Source organism: Zootoca vivipara, chromosome 17 (genome assembly GCF_963506605.1).
Source record: "Zootoca vivipara chromosome 17, rZooViv1.1, whole genome shotgun sequence".
Classification (NCBI taxonomy): Eukaryota; Metazoa; Chordata; class Lepidosauria; order Squamata; family Lacertidae; genus Zootoca; species Zootoca vivipara.
Genome location: NC_083292.1, coordinates 18,043,651 through 18,057,635, shown reverse-complemented (window position 1 = coordinate 18,057,635; position 13,985 = coordinate 18,043,651). Strand labels below are relative to the sequence as shown.

The window sequence follows — 13,985 nt, the reverse complement described above, 5'->3', positions numbered from 1 at the left end:
ACCTCCCCATTGTCTCTTTCCTCACAAATCCAAATCCTGTCTTAAGGGCGCATTCAAGACTATCGATTGTTGATAGCCGCCAATTGGAAAGGGGACAAAAACCCCTCAATAGGAGAGTGGCAGGTAAAGCTGCTACAATTTTTGGAAATGGCTCAGTTAACTGAAAATCTAAGGGGAACCTCAAAACAACGATTTACTGAAAAATGGAAAAAATTTAAGAACTATTTACAAGAAAGCGATAGCAATGATGGACTCTTCTCATAGCTGCCAAGTTTTCCCTTTTCTCGTTAGGAAGCCTATTCAGCATAATGGAAAATCCCTTTAAAAAAGGGATAACTTGGCAGCTATGACTCTTCTTGGCAGTTATGGACTGATGATTGGTTTGTAATAAGATCTAGATAAATGGGTATGATTAGAAATAATATGTACAAAAGAAAAAATAAGAATATGATGAGTAAGGTCTGTACATTGGAAAACTAAAGTAGACACACAGGGGATGATGACGGGAAGTCAACGGTATGTTAATTATTTTATTTTTATTTAGTCAGTTTGATGCAATAACTGTATAAATCAATATTTGTTTAATAAAGTATTATAAATAATAATAATAATATAAAAGGGTGCATTCAAGATATGAACAGGGTGTGAGCCTGTGACCTGTGACATAGATTCAGGAATTAAGTAGTTATAACAACAAAATTAAGTAGTTATAATAACAAAACAGTGGCCAAAAATCAGATAATGCAAACAGGTAACTTGCCAGACAGGAGATAAACAACGCACTCAGATTTCTGTTGTAGACCGCCTTTTCTGTGATGTAGGTATGATGTATCTGGGGTGGTGGTCTTGGGCTACACCCCTTCTGTGATGTATGTATGATGTTTCTGGGGGTGGTCTGGAGTTTGAGGGTGGGCAATTTGAAAATTCTACTTAAGGGCAGGCACACCATTGTTCTGGGTCCTCCTCTCTCCTGCATGTGGGGGAGCACCCTGTTGCAACAGCTACTGTGTTTCCTAAAGTGGAACTATTGTCCATTGTTTTTTTCTCTTTGCTGCCTGATGCGAGAGAGAGAGGGAGCCATGTTGCATGTCTCCATGTGTGTGTTTATATGTAAATAAAAGTTGATTAGCCAAAATGCTGAGTTGCTGAGTTCTGTTACGCAACTGCACAAACTCTGCAGATCCCTAAGCGTGCTGATGTTTCTTGGCATCAGTCGCTGTGTTGTTTGCGCTGAAGAAAGCTTTTGAAGCTCCCAAATGATTGACCAGGAGGGAGAGAACATGCCAGTCGGGCATGTGTCTCTGCCAGGGTCCTACTCGAGGGTAGGAGATCCTAACAGAATTCAGATCTACAGTCCATATTTGTACAAACTGGTACATTTTCCTGAGGTGGGGATATTACAGGGAAAGTGAAAACATCAGTAAAATTTCCATATACAGCCAACCTCCTGATTTACACATGTTCAATATGTGCATGACTGCACCAAACCTGGAACCGACCCAGAAACGTAAAAACCCCCACAAAAATTGGTGAAATTGGGTGTTTTCAGGCTTTATCAACAGTGTTTCACATATACGCAATTTCACTTAAATGTTCGTACTTTGGAACATAACACCCACGTAATGAAATACAGGGGGGGGCCATCTTAATGGTATCAAAGGTGTTTGCAGTGATTCTACCAAGAAGGAATAAGACATATCCTGTATGTCACAGTTCAGGGGCAGAACTTTGGGCTAAATATGGCCCTTTAATCTTTTCTCTCTGGCTCTCACAACTTTGCCCAGACCGTGTCCCTCACTGGTTCTGCTGTGCCTCCCGATTGTTTTTGCTTGCTGGGGAAAGTCTTTGAACTCTGATCATGATTCCTTCTTGTCTGGATGGAGGCTGGAGATTGGTGTGGGTGACATTGTGTAGAGGTAAAGGTAAAAAGGTAAAGGAGCCCTGGATGGCTAAGTCCAGTCAAAGGCGACTATGGGGTTGCAGCGCTCATCTCGCTCTATAGGCCAAGGGAGCCGGCGTTTGTCCACAGACAGACTTCGGGTCATGTGACCAGCATGACTAAACCGCTTCTGGTGCAACGGGACACTGTGGCAGAAACCAGAGTGCATGGAAATGCTGTTTACCTTCCCGCCGCAGCGGTACCTACAGTATTTATTTACTTGCACTGGCGTGCTTTCGAACTGCTAGGTTGACAGGAGCTGGGACAGAGCAATGGGAGTTCATTTCATCATCGCGGGGATTCAATCCGCCAACCTTCCAATTGGCAAGCCCAAGAGGCTCGGTGGTTTACACCACGGTGCCACCCGCATCCCCTACATTGTGTAGAAACCAGCCTGCCACACACAGGTGAAATTTACACTCGCCGCTCTGCCCCCTTTGGCCTCAACCCTGCCCTTCACTGGAAGGTTGCTCAAAAAAACGTTCCCCATTCCTGGCTCAGCTCCAAAGGAAGGATTTTGGATGAGAAGCAGGATGAACCCCCTGGGGTTCTTGTTTTGCTTGAACTCTCAGATGGTGTGAGGCCAGTCCTGGGCAGTGAAAGCAGCATCTTTCCTTGTCTTTAATGGCTCACCCTAACATCCGAGGAACTCACGACCTCGGTGGGATGGCCTCAGTGGCAGAAAGCCCATCTGTTTATCTTCTTTAAACAAACCAGCCCTTCCAGGAATTGTCTGGGAGGAGACCCCGGGGCTGCCCACCTTCCCTGGCCTCAGATCCAATGGGCGACCGACCCACTGTTTATCAACAAGAACAATACAGCCTCCTCTGTTTTGTGCCCGGTTATGCTGCCCCGGTCAAATGCTAGGCTGAAGCATCTCTGGCCTGCCAAGAGTGTGTGTTTGCATTTTCTTGGGACATGGATTGCAGCTTGATCTGCAGAAGGGAGAAAACCCAAGCCTTTTTTCCTCCCTGGAGAGAAGCTGGATGATGTGCAAGTTCGGCTGCTGTGAAAGCAGCAGGAATAAATGGGATAGTTACAAAGTTGGCTGTGAAAATTCCCCAGAGTTTGGGAAGGGCAGTAGCTCATTGGCACAGCATCTGCTCTGCATGCAGGAGGCCCTGGGTTCAAGCCCCAGCAGCATCTCCAGCTAGAGATAGAACAGTTTCCCAATCGGAAATCATGGACAACCACAGCCAGTATAACACAGCTTCTGAAATTACTGAGATTGTTTCAGGATATTTAGCTGAGATTTGTAAAGTCAAATTTAAATTTTCTTAATTTTATTTAATGGTGGTTACTACCAGTTTGATACTACCAGTGTTTTATAGATTTTTTTCTTTCTTTCTTTCTCCTTTATGATCTTATTGTCTAAATTATGCCAATAAAGGCTGAATGAATGAATGAATGAATGAATGAATGAATGAATGAATGAATGAAAAGGCAGCTTCCTATGGTGTCTCTGTGTGCGCAGCTGAGTGGTAGAGCCCTTGCTTTGCGTGCAGAAGGTCTCAGGTTCAATTCACGGCAGCATCTCCAGGTAGGAGAATGATTCCTGCCTGCAATCCTGGAGAACATTGTTGGCATCCATCTCAAGAGACAATAGAGTGCACTTCTGGGGGTGAAGTCAAACCACTGTGTTAGCAGCACCAAGGTGACCTCCCCGGGGCGCAAGCCTGGGCAGTGTGTATGGAGGTCCTAGGCTGCCCAGATGACAAGACCCCCCTCTTGGCCTCGCTGATGTGGTCCAAAGGAAAGCAGAGCAATATGTTTGGCACCAACTTGGCTGTAGGAGATAGGTGTGCAAGGCTAGGGTGTGTCATTTAAGGACATTTTTTTTTTGCGAATTTGCAAAATTCTAAAAATATGTTATTGCACATGAGGAACTCCAAATCTGCAATTATTTTTATGATTGGTTGATGATTAGCTTGGTAAATTTAGATCTGTTTGAAATACACTTTAAAAAGCCAAAAACTTGCATTTTGAAGCGAAGTTAAAGTTTTTAATCATTTTATACAAGCGAAAATATAAATAAATTTTGTTTCCAGCTGTAACAACATATCATTACTTTATCTTATAACGTCCTATTATAGTAAAAAGGAAAAAAGAATAATAAATGAACAACTTCAAGGGCTGGTGTCACATGATCATGTATCTGCTGAGGGCCCACATCTGAGCAGGAGAGCCACTGGCAAAAGCCCCTTGGACCATGCTCTTCAAAAGAAGTGTACACTGTTAAAATTTGATTCCTGTAGAATCTACAGGCCTGCTCTTGATCCTCACAAAGATGGTGTCAGACTTAGAGAAACCATATTCCATGCAGGTCAAGACTTCTGTTCATTTAATGGTTCTGAAGCAGGAGAATATATAGTATTTCCATCCTTCCATCACTGTGATAGAAGGGTTACCATAATGCTTATTATCCATGCTACCATTGAAGGAACTAAAATCTTGTCTTTCTTAAAATGTGACAATCCTTCTCTTAAGATTGGGTGCCTGTCCAACAGCCTGAATCCTACACTATCAGAATGCTGTTTTTGCATCCCCAATTTATCCAATAAGGAAAGACCGTCACTCGACTGAACTTTGGTAGCTCTACTTTACAGTGTATTTTTAACACCTCCAAGTAGTTTATCCAGTCCTTTGCATAGACTTCATTATCGTGTTTATCATAATAGCTATTCTTCAAAGAAAACATGCTTTTCTCCTTCATGGGAATAAAATTCTGTTTGCAAAGGGTGGGAGTGAGCAACAAAGGGACACAATTCTCTGCTGAATATAGTACCGGTATATATATATAGAATATAGTATAGTATAATAAAATGATGTTGGTGGGTGAGGATCCCAGCTCCTTTGATGACCACACAATTGTTCTGGTACCAGAGATGCTCTGTAACATATTCAAGCAAGACTCCAGACCCCAGTCTCCAATGCAACACAGAAGACAATTGCTAGGGCTGGTTAGATGTCCTTATGTCACCCCATTCTGTCTATCTCGGATAAATCTACTTGTCAGAGCATTTCGGCTTTGAAACCCCAATGACCTCAGTGGGTGGACTGGTGGTAGAAAGCAAAAAGATATCACATACTGTTGTATAATATTAATATTAATAGTACAGATAACTACAATACATATATAAGAGAACTACAATACAGTGGTACCCCACAAGACGAATGCCTCATGCAACAAAAAACTCACAAGATGAAAGCGTTTTGCGTTGCACGAGGCGTCTCACAAGACGAAGTTTCCTATGACCGTGCTTCACAAGATGAATAGGAACACATTAACTAAATGGGTAGACCGGGTAAACCAAGAAAATTTCAAACCATGCTTCACAAGATGAATTTTTTGCTATACAAAGCAACTTGCAGAACAAATTATTTTCCTCTTGCAAGGTACCACTGTATCTTGTAATCCATTTTAGGCACTTATCAACATCTGTTTTCATGAAAATTGGGGAATAACCTATACCTTTAAATGACAGGATTTTTTAAAAAAAATGTTAAGAAGTAGGAACTTTTCACATAGATATTTACCAAGCAACACCTAAATTTTTACAAGTAACCAAAATATATTTCAAATTACCTAATCATACCACAACTTTTTAACACCCCTCAAATCAGGATTTTTAAAGATGGGAAATTCAATATGCCCCAGTGCAAGGCGTCACTCAACTTTGGGACTCCATTCTGTATGAGTAGGGTTTACTCCTTAGCTTTTTCTTCTCCTGAAGATATCCCACAAGGCAGTGGAGGTTTAGGATCAGAGTTTTCCTTCTCCTACATGGGCTACCTCCCCATGGTGATGAATCCTATCTGCCCTTCACTTCCCTCTTCAGCATGGACAGAAATGATCTTCTTGATCATTGGACCCACAACTGGTCTCATCTGCCAGAGCATGTCTTTGCACTCAGGGGAAGTCACCAACTCACTGAGGTTTTTTGAGACCCATCGGCTACCCTCACCTGGTGAAAGCCATTCCCAGGGTATATGGACACTGTCGCACGTGGATAGCTTCTGGGAGCCACAGGTGAGAGCTGAGTGTAAGGCGAGGACCAAAAATGGACAAATTGATCAGAAGGTCGGCGGTTCGAATCCCTGTGACGGCGTGAGCTCCCATTGCTCGGTCCCAGCTCCTGCCCACCTAGCACTTCGAAAGCACATCAAAGTGCAAGTAGATAAATAGGCACCGCTCCGGCGGGAAGGTCAACGGCGTTTCCGTGTGCTGCTCTGGTTCGCCAGAAGCAGCTTTGTCATGCTGGCCACATGACCCGGAAGCTGTCTGCGGACAAACGCCGGCTCCCTCGGCCTATAGAGCGAGATGAGCGCCGCAACCCCAGAGTCGGACACGACTGGACCTAATGGTCAGGGGCCCCTTTACCTTTACCCCAGAAGGAGCACAATGTGTCCCCCACTAGAGGAACTGTTGTTGTTTATGACCCCATGGACCAGAGCATGCCAGGCACTCCTGTCTTCCACTGCCTCCCGCAGTTTGGTCAGACTCATGTTCGTAGCTTCGGGAACACTTGAGGAACTTCTCCCTCCCCTATTATCCTATACACCCCTGCAGCAGGACCAAGGCAGCCTACTTTGTTCCTATGGCAACCTCAAGGCAACAGCAAGAATGGGCCAGAGTTCACTGGATGAATCGGAATGCCCATATGGAATCCTGGCAGGATAGCATCCATTTGTTCAGTTCACAGCCCACCGTTCGAGCCTGGATGAGGCCTCAAAGCAGCTTCCTGACTCACGTATCATAAAATAGATTCATTCAGTTTTTCGGCTTGGGAGGCCCTCAAGCTGCACAATAAGGGGCCACAATTACCTGAGGTGTCAGGTGATCAAATTTGGCCTACAGTGGGCAGGTGAGAAAACAACCTGGCTCCCGGGCTTGATCCGGACCCCTAGCCCTGTTATAAAGCAGGAGGCGCAAGGAGCATTAAGCTGATAGGACATAAGTGCCCCCCTCCCGACCATATTGACATCTGGAAGTATAAATGCGTGTCGTGGCTGTAACACTTCGGGAGGCAATGGATGAGTGTGCTTTTGGGGTGAAGTCAAACTCTTAGAAGGTTGCAGCGCCTGCTGTGGCAGTAGAGACCAATACAGGAGAGACGTGTTGCAGCTGGGGCAGATGAATGCGTCCAGATGTGCAGCTGAAGATGCACCATGGCCTTATCATCTCTCTGCAGTCCTCCCGGTGGATATTCCTCCTCTGGATCACTGCGGTGGTTACAGGACTTGACTGTCTGTCTCCAAGTTAGGTAGGTGTGTTCCCCACCCCCCACCCCCACCGCCGATTGCTTGCTCCTTTGTACAAAAATAAAATGCAAAGTCTTTGCTTTGAACTCACCAAAACCTGCTCTGGAAACTCATGGTTATTCCCATTTTACAGACAGGAAAAACAAGGCCGGGAGAATAAATGGGCCCCCAGTTTTCAGCACCATCAGAATAACCGGCACATCAGGGAGAAATTTAGGGTTGAGCATGCAAGTTTTCCCTACGTACAGTACAGGGTTTTCCTCTCTAATTTAGCCTCCCGCCCCGCAGTGTGAATTGGTACAGCCTCAACACAGGTCCAAAGGCTGATGCACAATGATCTCACTCACCAAGGCAGCCCGTGAGAAACAGAAGAGCTGTGTCCCTCTTGGCAATGAGTGGAATTGCACTCCATCTTTTTCACACCTTGCATCCTATGGTGGGCAGAAGCCGATCTGGGCTGGATGATCTACTGCCTGGCAAGATCTCCAGCAAGCAGACCTGTCTCTCAGCTATTTAAGGATAGCAGCAGCAAAATGACCACCGCTTCCCGCCCCCCCCCCCGGGCCTACATTATGTTGCTGCAATGCAGAAAGCTTAGGGTAACGACAATTAGACAACTTCACAGAATCATAAAGCTGGAAGGAATTCCCAGGGTCATCTAGTCCAACCCCCTGAAATGCAGGAATTCTGCCCACAGCTGTTCCAGGTGGGCTCAAACCGCCAACCTTCTGGTTAACAGCCAGGTGCACTGACCCATTGTGCCACTGGCGGAAGGAGGCAGGTAGCAATAGGTGCCAGCTAACCTGGCCACTGTTGTGAGCCTGTAGGCCTCTGAATGCCAGTTGCTGGAAGCCACAGGTGGTGGGGTGGTGGTTCTAGTGCTCAGGTCCTGCTTGCAGGCACCTGGTTAGCCACTGTGAGAACAAGATGCAGATCTAAGCCCCTTTGGGCTGATCCATCTCCAGGGATCTTCTTTTTCTGTTAACCAGAAACAGGTTTTCTGTGGAAGGGTTGTGTGCTCTCTGCCCAAGTTCCAGAATTCAAAACAAACTCCTGTGCTCAGAATTCTTTCATTCTGACTGTACATTGAATGAATGAATGAATGAATGAATGAATGAATGATATTTATTACGGCCATTGGCCCATCACATAAAACACATTTCCCAGAACTACATACAAATAATTGTGACTTCCGTCTGGGGTTTACACAAAGGTTAAGAATAGATAAAAAGTAAAATAGTAAAATAACATACAGTAAAATTTTACAACATAAAACGTCACCCTCTGTTTATTTGCTGGGTAGGTTGATCAGAATGTCATCAATTCTACAGGAGGTAATAGACCAAGATTTAGAGGTGAACAAGTACCATTACCCAGTACCATTTTCTGCTGCAAGTCCATCTCCTCTAGTTTATGGATTACTGTTCTTTTGGCTGAAACTATATCCTGCTCCAATAATTTAGATGGGCAGATTCCCATAGCCATAATTTTCAGTTGTAGTGTTTTTTCCCATGGGCTATGAAAATCATCCCTCCACATACACTGTATCAAATACAGGTTTGGGAGATTGTGCCAGAGTGATAACCAGTGGCAGAGTATGTGCTTCCAAAGGGTGCTTTCTAGGGATACAGTGTTGAGTTCCATACATATCGCTGTATTACTTACACAGTTGGGTAATTTCAATAACCTTCTTTAAAATTGATTTTTAATAACCTCCAAATAAGATAAATTAACAAAAGTCCCCCAAATTGAGATAGCATAAGCAATTGTCACAATCACCTTGGCCTTAAACACTTTTGACGCTGATGGAATGTGGAGGGCCCCATCAGAGAAAAAGAACCGCAAAATCACAAATGAGATAGCTTTGGCTCTGTTTGTAACGTAAACTAAATGGGCCTTCCACCCAAGGTTGTATTGCAACAAAACTCCCAAGTATTGAAATCTATAAACTTGTTCAATGGCCCTCCCATCAATTCTCCATTTCTGACTGTACTGTACGTTATAGGCTAATTCTTCCATTCTGAAGAATGGAACCAGACAGAGGGCCTTCTCGGAACGCCCTTCCATCAAATGTCAATGAAATAAGCAGCTATCCTATTTTTAAAAGACATCTAAAGGCAGCCCTGTTTAGGGAAGCTTTTAATATTTAATGCTGTACTGTTTTAATACTCGTTTGGGAGCCGCCCAGAGTGGCTGGGGAGACTCAGCCAGATGGGTGGGGTACAAATAATAAATTATTATTATTATTTTAAAAAATGCACCAGGCTGCAGTTGGTGGATCTTGGGTGTCTAAGTATAAAATAACAATAAAGTAAATCCCGTAAGCCTGAAATCTGCCCACACCCTGGCTGACTTGGGGTGGACCGTGCAGCCCCAGGATGGCAGAGGCTAGAAAGCAGAAAGAATCTCTGCTATTATGGCTTCAACAATCACTCACTCTATCAGCCTCATCCTTTCAGGGGAATTCAACTTGGCAAGCCTTGGAAAAATACTGTACCAGGAAAAGGAAGGGTAAACAAGTTGGGATTTCTCTCAGCTCATTAAGACCCCAGAGGGAAAAAGAGGACAGTGACCCTCCTCCCTGGCCATTCCTTTCCTCTGCCCCCAGTACCCATTGAAAGATTGGGGGTAGACGTCTCTATAGCCATTTTGTACCATTTCATTTTCTTTAGTATTTTTTTTGGGGGGGGCGTATCTGCTGATGTTTTCATATGCTATTCACTGCTTTGGGGGCTTTTTGGCCGGAAAGCAGTATGTAAATAAACTGTAACAACAACAATTTTTAAGTGCTGTTGTAACTGGTTTAATTGATTTTTAGAATGGGTTTTGCACTTGTAAACTGCTCAGAAGCCCTCTCTAGTGCGATGTGCCTGCCTCCATTCTCAGGAAGAACTTGAAAGCATTGCTGTTTATCCAAGTGCATTTGGTAGCTGAAGAATACCTCAAGATCATTGGCTAGAAGGATGCTTTTAACAGCAATTGCTTTTAATTTTAACCTGTTTTTAGAAGGTTTACATCTGTTTCAGATTCTTTCCCCCCCCCACTTTGTTTTTAAATTGGGTATCTGTTTGCTGCTTGGGAATTCATGGGAGTGGGGGCGGAGTATAAATTGGGAATGTCCCCTGCCTGAAACCCTGGAGAGCCTGCTGCCAGTCTGTGTAGAAGGTACAGAGCTAGATGGACCAGTTGTCCGACTCAGTATAAAGCAGCTTCCTGTATCCCCATGTAGCTCAAAATGCAAACTGGAATGGTGCAAACAGACCCTTATTGTGAGTTTGGGAAGTTGCTGACTCTCTGTCAAAAGAGAGAGCAACATCTGGATAGGATTGCAAAGACACCCCCCTCCCTCCCTGTCACCCTATCCATCTGGGGTGATGAGCATAGCAATGGGCACTGGGGAGGAGCACCCCCAACACTCCCCTCTGGTGTGGCCATGTGCCTGCACACGATTCTGAAGCCCACAGCTGCGCATAGCTGTGAGCACATCCTTATGATGCTGATGAAAAGAATTAGTAATGCTACCTTTGCAAATGAGAGAGAAAGAGAAGGGTTTGCAATCTCTGGCGGTTGTTCTCATGGGAAGCAGGAGCCTCTGAGCACCCTGGCAAAGCATCCGGTCTGGAATATTCCCACATGAAGGCCAGGGAAAACGAAACAGCAGCTTCTCTTATTCCGACGCTGAATCGTCTTCTTTCTTTTGGGAAGGGGGAGGGGGCAGCAATGGCAACGAGGCAATTCAGTGCCCAGATGCACACTTTGTTGCCCAATGTATAAACCTCCCCGAGCAGACCCCCCCTCCTCTCTCTTCACCAATGGACAAGGGTCAGGATCCAGGAAGGCTTCCTTGCTCAAATGAATGTGAACTGTGTCCAAGAGTGTGCACCTATTTCAAAGCAGCTGGAAAGGGAGGTTTGTCCCATTAATTGCCATAGGAGGATGGGGGGGGCTGCCTTATACTGAGTCCCTCAGATCTCTAAGTAGCGCTGGGAGAGAGACTCGCTGTTGGATAGCTACTGCCAGACAGTGCCAACAATACTGAGCTTGATGGACGCAGTTTGACTTGTTCAAAGGCAGTTTCCTAGGTTCTTATTTAAACCAGCCTTTAATCCTGTGGTGCCTGTGGGATCTTGCTTCATTTTTAGGGAAGCTGTAGCTCAGGGTCAGAACACCTGCCTTGCATAGAAGACTCCTCACCTGAAACCCAACGCCAGTCATGGCTTACAAAATACTAGATAGATAGACCAATCTGCCTGATTCACTGTAAGGCAGCTTCCTGCAACGGTGAGAGAGGCAAGATGGATAGGGGCATTCTCCCCTATAAAGGACCTGTCACCTGGGAGAAGAGGCTCTGATGGACGGCTGCCGTCCATTATAGCAAATCCTTTCGCTGGGGCTGATGTGCTGGCTGTCACTGACGAAGAAGGCAAGCAAAAACTCATCGCAAAATCCCAGACTGGCTCGGTCTACCCACTACTCGCTCAAACCCCGACGGGAGGGGCTGGCTCTATTCCAGCGGGCACGCAGCGAGAGGGCGGCGTCTCCTCAAGCCACCGCCTCCTCCTCCTCCTACGCCCACCCACCCTGCCGCTCTTTAATAGCTTCCCCTAGCCAGAGGGCAGCTGTCGGAGGAGAAAGCCGCTGGTGCCAGCCGTCTGAAGACGAGACCCTTCGCGCCTGTCGTCGGGCCGGTGGGCTGCCTGCGCCATGGAGCGCCACCAGCAGCCTCTCGATTACCCGCTGGCGGGGGACCAGTACTACGAGTATGAGGAGGAGCCGTCGGGGGCCTGGAACGGCAGCTTCCTGGAGCTGCAGTGCGCCTGGGAAGAGGCTGAGACGGACTGGGAGGTCTCCTTCTCGCTGCTGCCCGTCCTCTACATGCTGGTCTTCGTTCTGGGCCTGTCGGGGAACGGCCTGGTGATCTTCACCGTGTGGCGCGGTCCGCCGGCGAAGCGGCGCTCGGCGGACACGTACATCGGCAACCTGGCGCTCGCAGACCTTGCTTTCGTGGTGACGCTGCCCCTCTGGGCCGCCTACACGGCGCTGCGCTTCCACTGGCCGTTCGGCTCGGCGCTGTGCAAGCTGAGCAGCTACCTGGTGCTGCTCAACATGTTCGCGTCCGCCTTCTGTCTGGGCTGCCTCAGCTTCGAGCGCTACCTGGCCATCGTGCACGCCCTACCGCGCTCCGTCGGGAGGCCCGCCTCGGCGCGCCCGCGCACCTCCACGCTGCTCTCGCTGGTCGCCGTCTGGCTGTTGGCCGGGCTCTTGGCGCTGCCCGCGCTCTTGCTGCGCAACACGCGTACGCGCCTTCCACCCCACCAGACCGACGGCAACGCCTCGGCCGCTGCCGCTGCTGCAGCTACAGCTACCGCCGCCGTCGAATGCGACATGGATTTCAGCAGCGTGGCGTCCAGCCCGCGGGAAAAAGAATACTGGATGGCGGCGCTGAGCCTTTCCACGACGGCGCTGGGCTTCGTGCTGCCGCTGCTGCTCATGACGCTCTGCTACTGCTGCATCGGCGCCACCGTCAGCCGCCACTTCCAGCAGCACGTGCGCAAGGAGGAGGGCCGCCAGCGCCGCCGCCTGCTGCGCATCATCGTCACCCTGGTAGCCGTCTTCGCCGCCTGCTGGTTCCCTTTCCACCTGCTCAAGAACCTCTACGTGCTCTCCTGGGTGGGGGTGCTGCACCTGCCCTGCTCGTGGCTCGAACTCATCCCTCGCCTGCACCCCTACGCCACCTGCCTGGCTTACATCAACAGCTGTCTCAACCCTTTCCTCTACGCCTTCTTCGACAGCCGCTTCCGCGCCCAGTGTCTCCTCTTGCTCGGCCTACGCCGGGCCCTGCGCGCCCAGGCCGGCTCCGTCTCCTCCACCCTCAGCGGGCAGACCCAGAAGTCCGAGTTGCCCTCCTTGGGCACCAAGGTGTGAAGAAAGAGGCGACGAGGAGAGACAGCCGCTGAGACTGCTCCTCCCAACTCTCCAGTCCCGCCTGCTTGCAGCAGCGAGGGTGGCTTTCAGCTCCACGAGCTGGCAGGCAGCAAAGCGAGAAGCGCGCTTTTGAACGAGGCGCCTGCGCGCAACCTGGGACTTCCGACAGCTCCAGCGATAGCACTTGGGCATCGCATCGCCCGACGGGCTGGGGCGATTCAGGACACTGCCGTGTGACCCATTCCCCCTCGCTTTCTCTTTCTTCCTCCCCCGCTTCTTCGATGCCGGACACTGGCGCTTTGGTGCTATCCAAGTAGGTCGGACCGTTCTTCATCACCGCCAAGACCCGACTCCCGAGAATGGGCAGGTCCCTCTGGCGGGCGGGTAACTCCCCTTCTGACCTTTGTAATCAATAAATACTTTTTGTTGTTGTTTCCTCAGGAAAAAACCCCAACCTGGTTCTTTTTTTCCCTCCTTCTTGCCTAAAAACGCGCGCGTAGTGACTGAGAGTGACTGAGCAGCGCTTGACAAGGAATGAGTGAGCGAGAGTTTGTCGGACCGAAAGAGATACTCTGAGGGCTGATGTTCAGAGAAAGGTGCTGGTGTGGGAGGTCATTAAAACATACACACACCAGCAACCCAAACCCATTTCAGGCTAAGTGAAAAGGAAATATTTCAATCCAGATACGGTAGCTTTGCGCTTTAGGGGATTTTTCAAACGAAAACCTGAATTTTCAAGCGTGCTATGTGTCCCTTTGATTACAGAGAGACTTCAAAATACTATTAATATTATTTATTAAATTTGTATATCGCCCTTGCGTACCAAAGATCACAGGGCAGTTCACAACCTCAAAATGCA

The 13,985-nt window shown here is 47.7% G+C and overlaps 1 protein-coding gene across 1 annotated transcript; it reads left to right on the top strand.

The window, feature by feature from the left end:
- The first annotated feature begins 11,832 nt into the window (after positions 1–11,832).
- LOC118075924 (apelin receptor-like) lies at positions 11,833–13,807 on the top strand. The gene has a single exon (XM_035098335.2). The coding sequence runs from the start codon at positions 11,906–11,908 to the stop codon at positions 13,124–13,126; it is 1,221 nt and encodes a 406-aa protein (XP_034954226.2). The 5' UTR covers positions 11,833–11,905; the 3' UTR covers positions 13,127–13,807.
- The last annotated feature ends 178 nt before the right edge of the window (positions 13,808–13,985 follow it).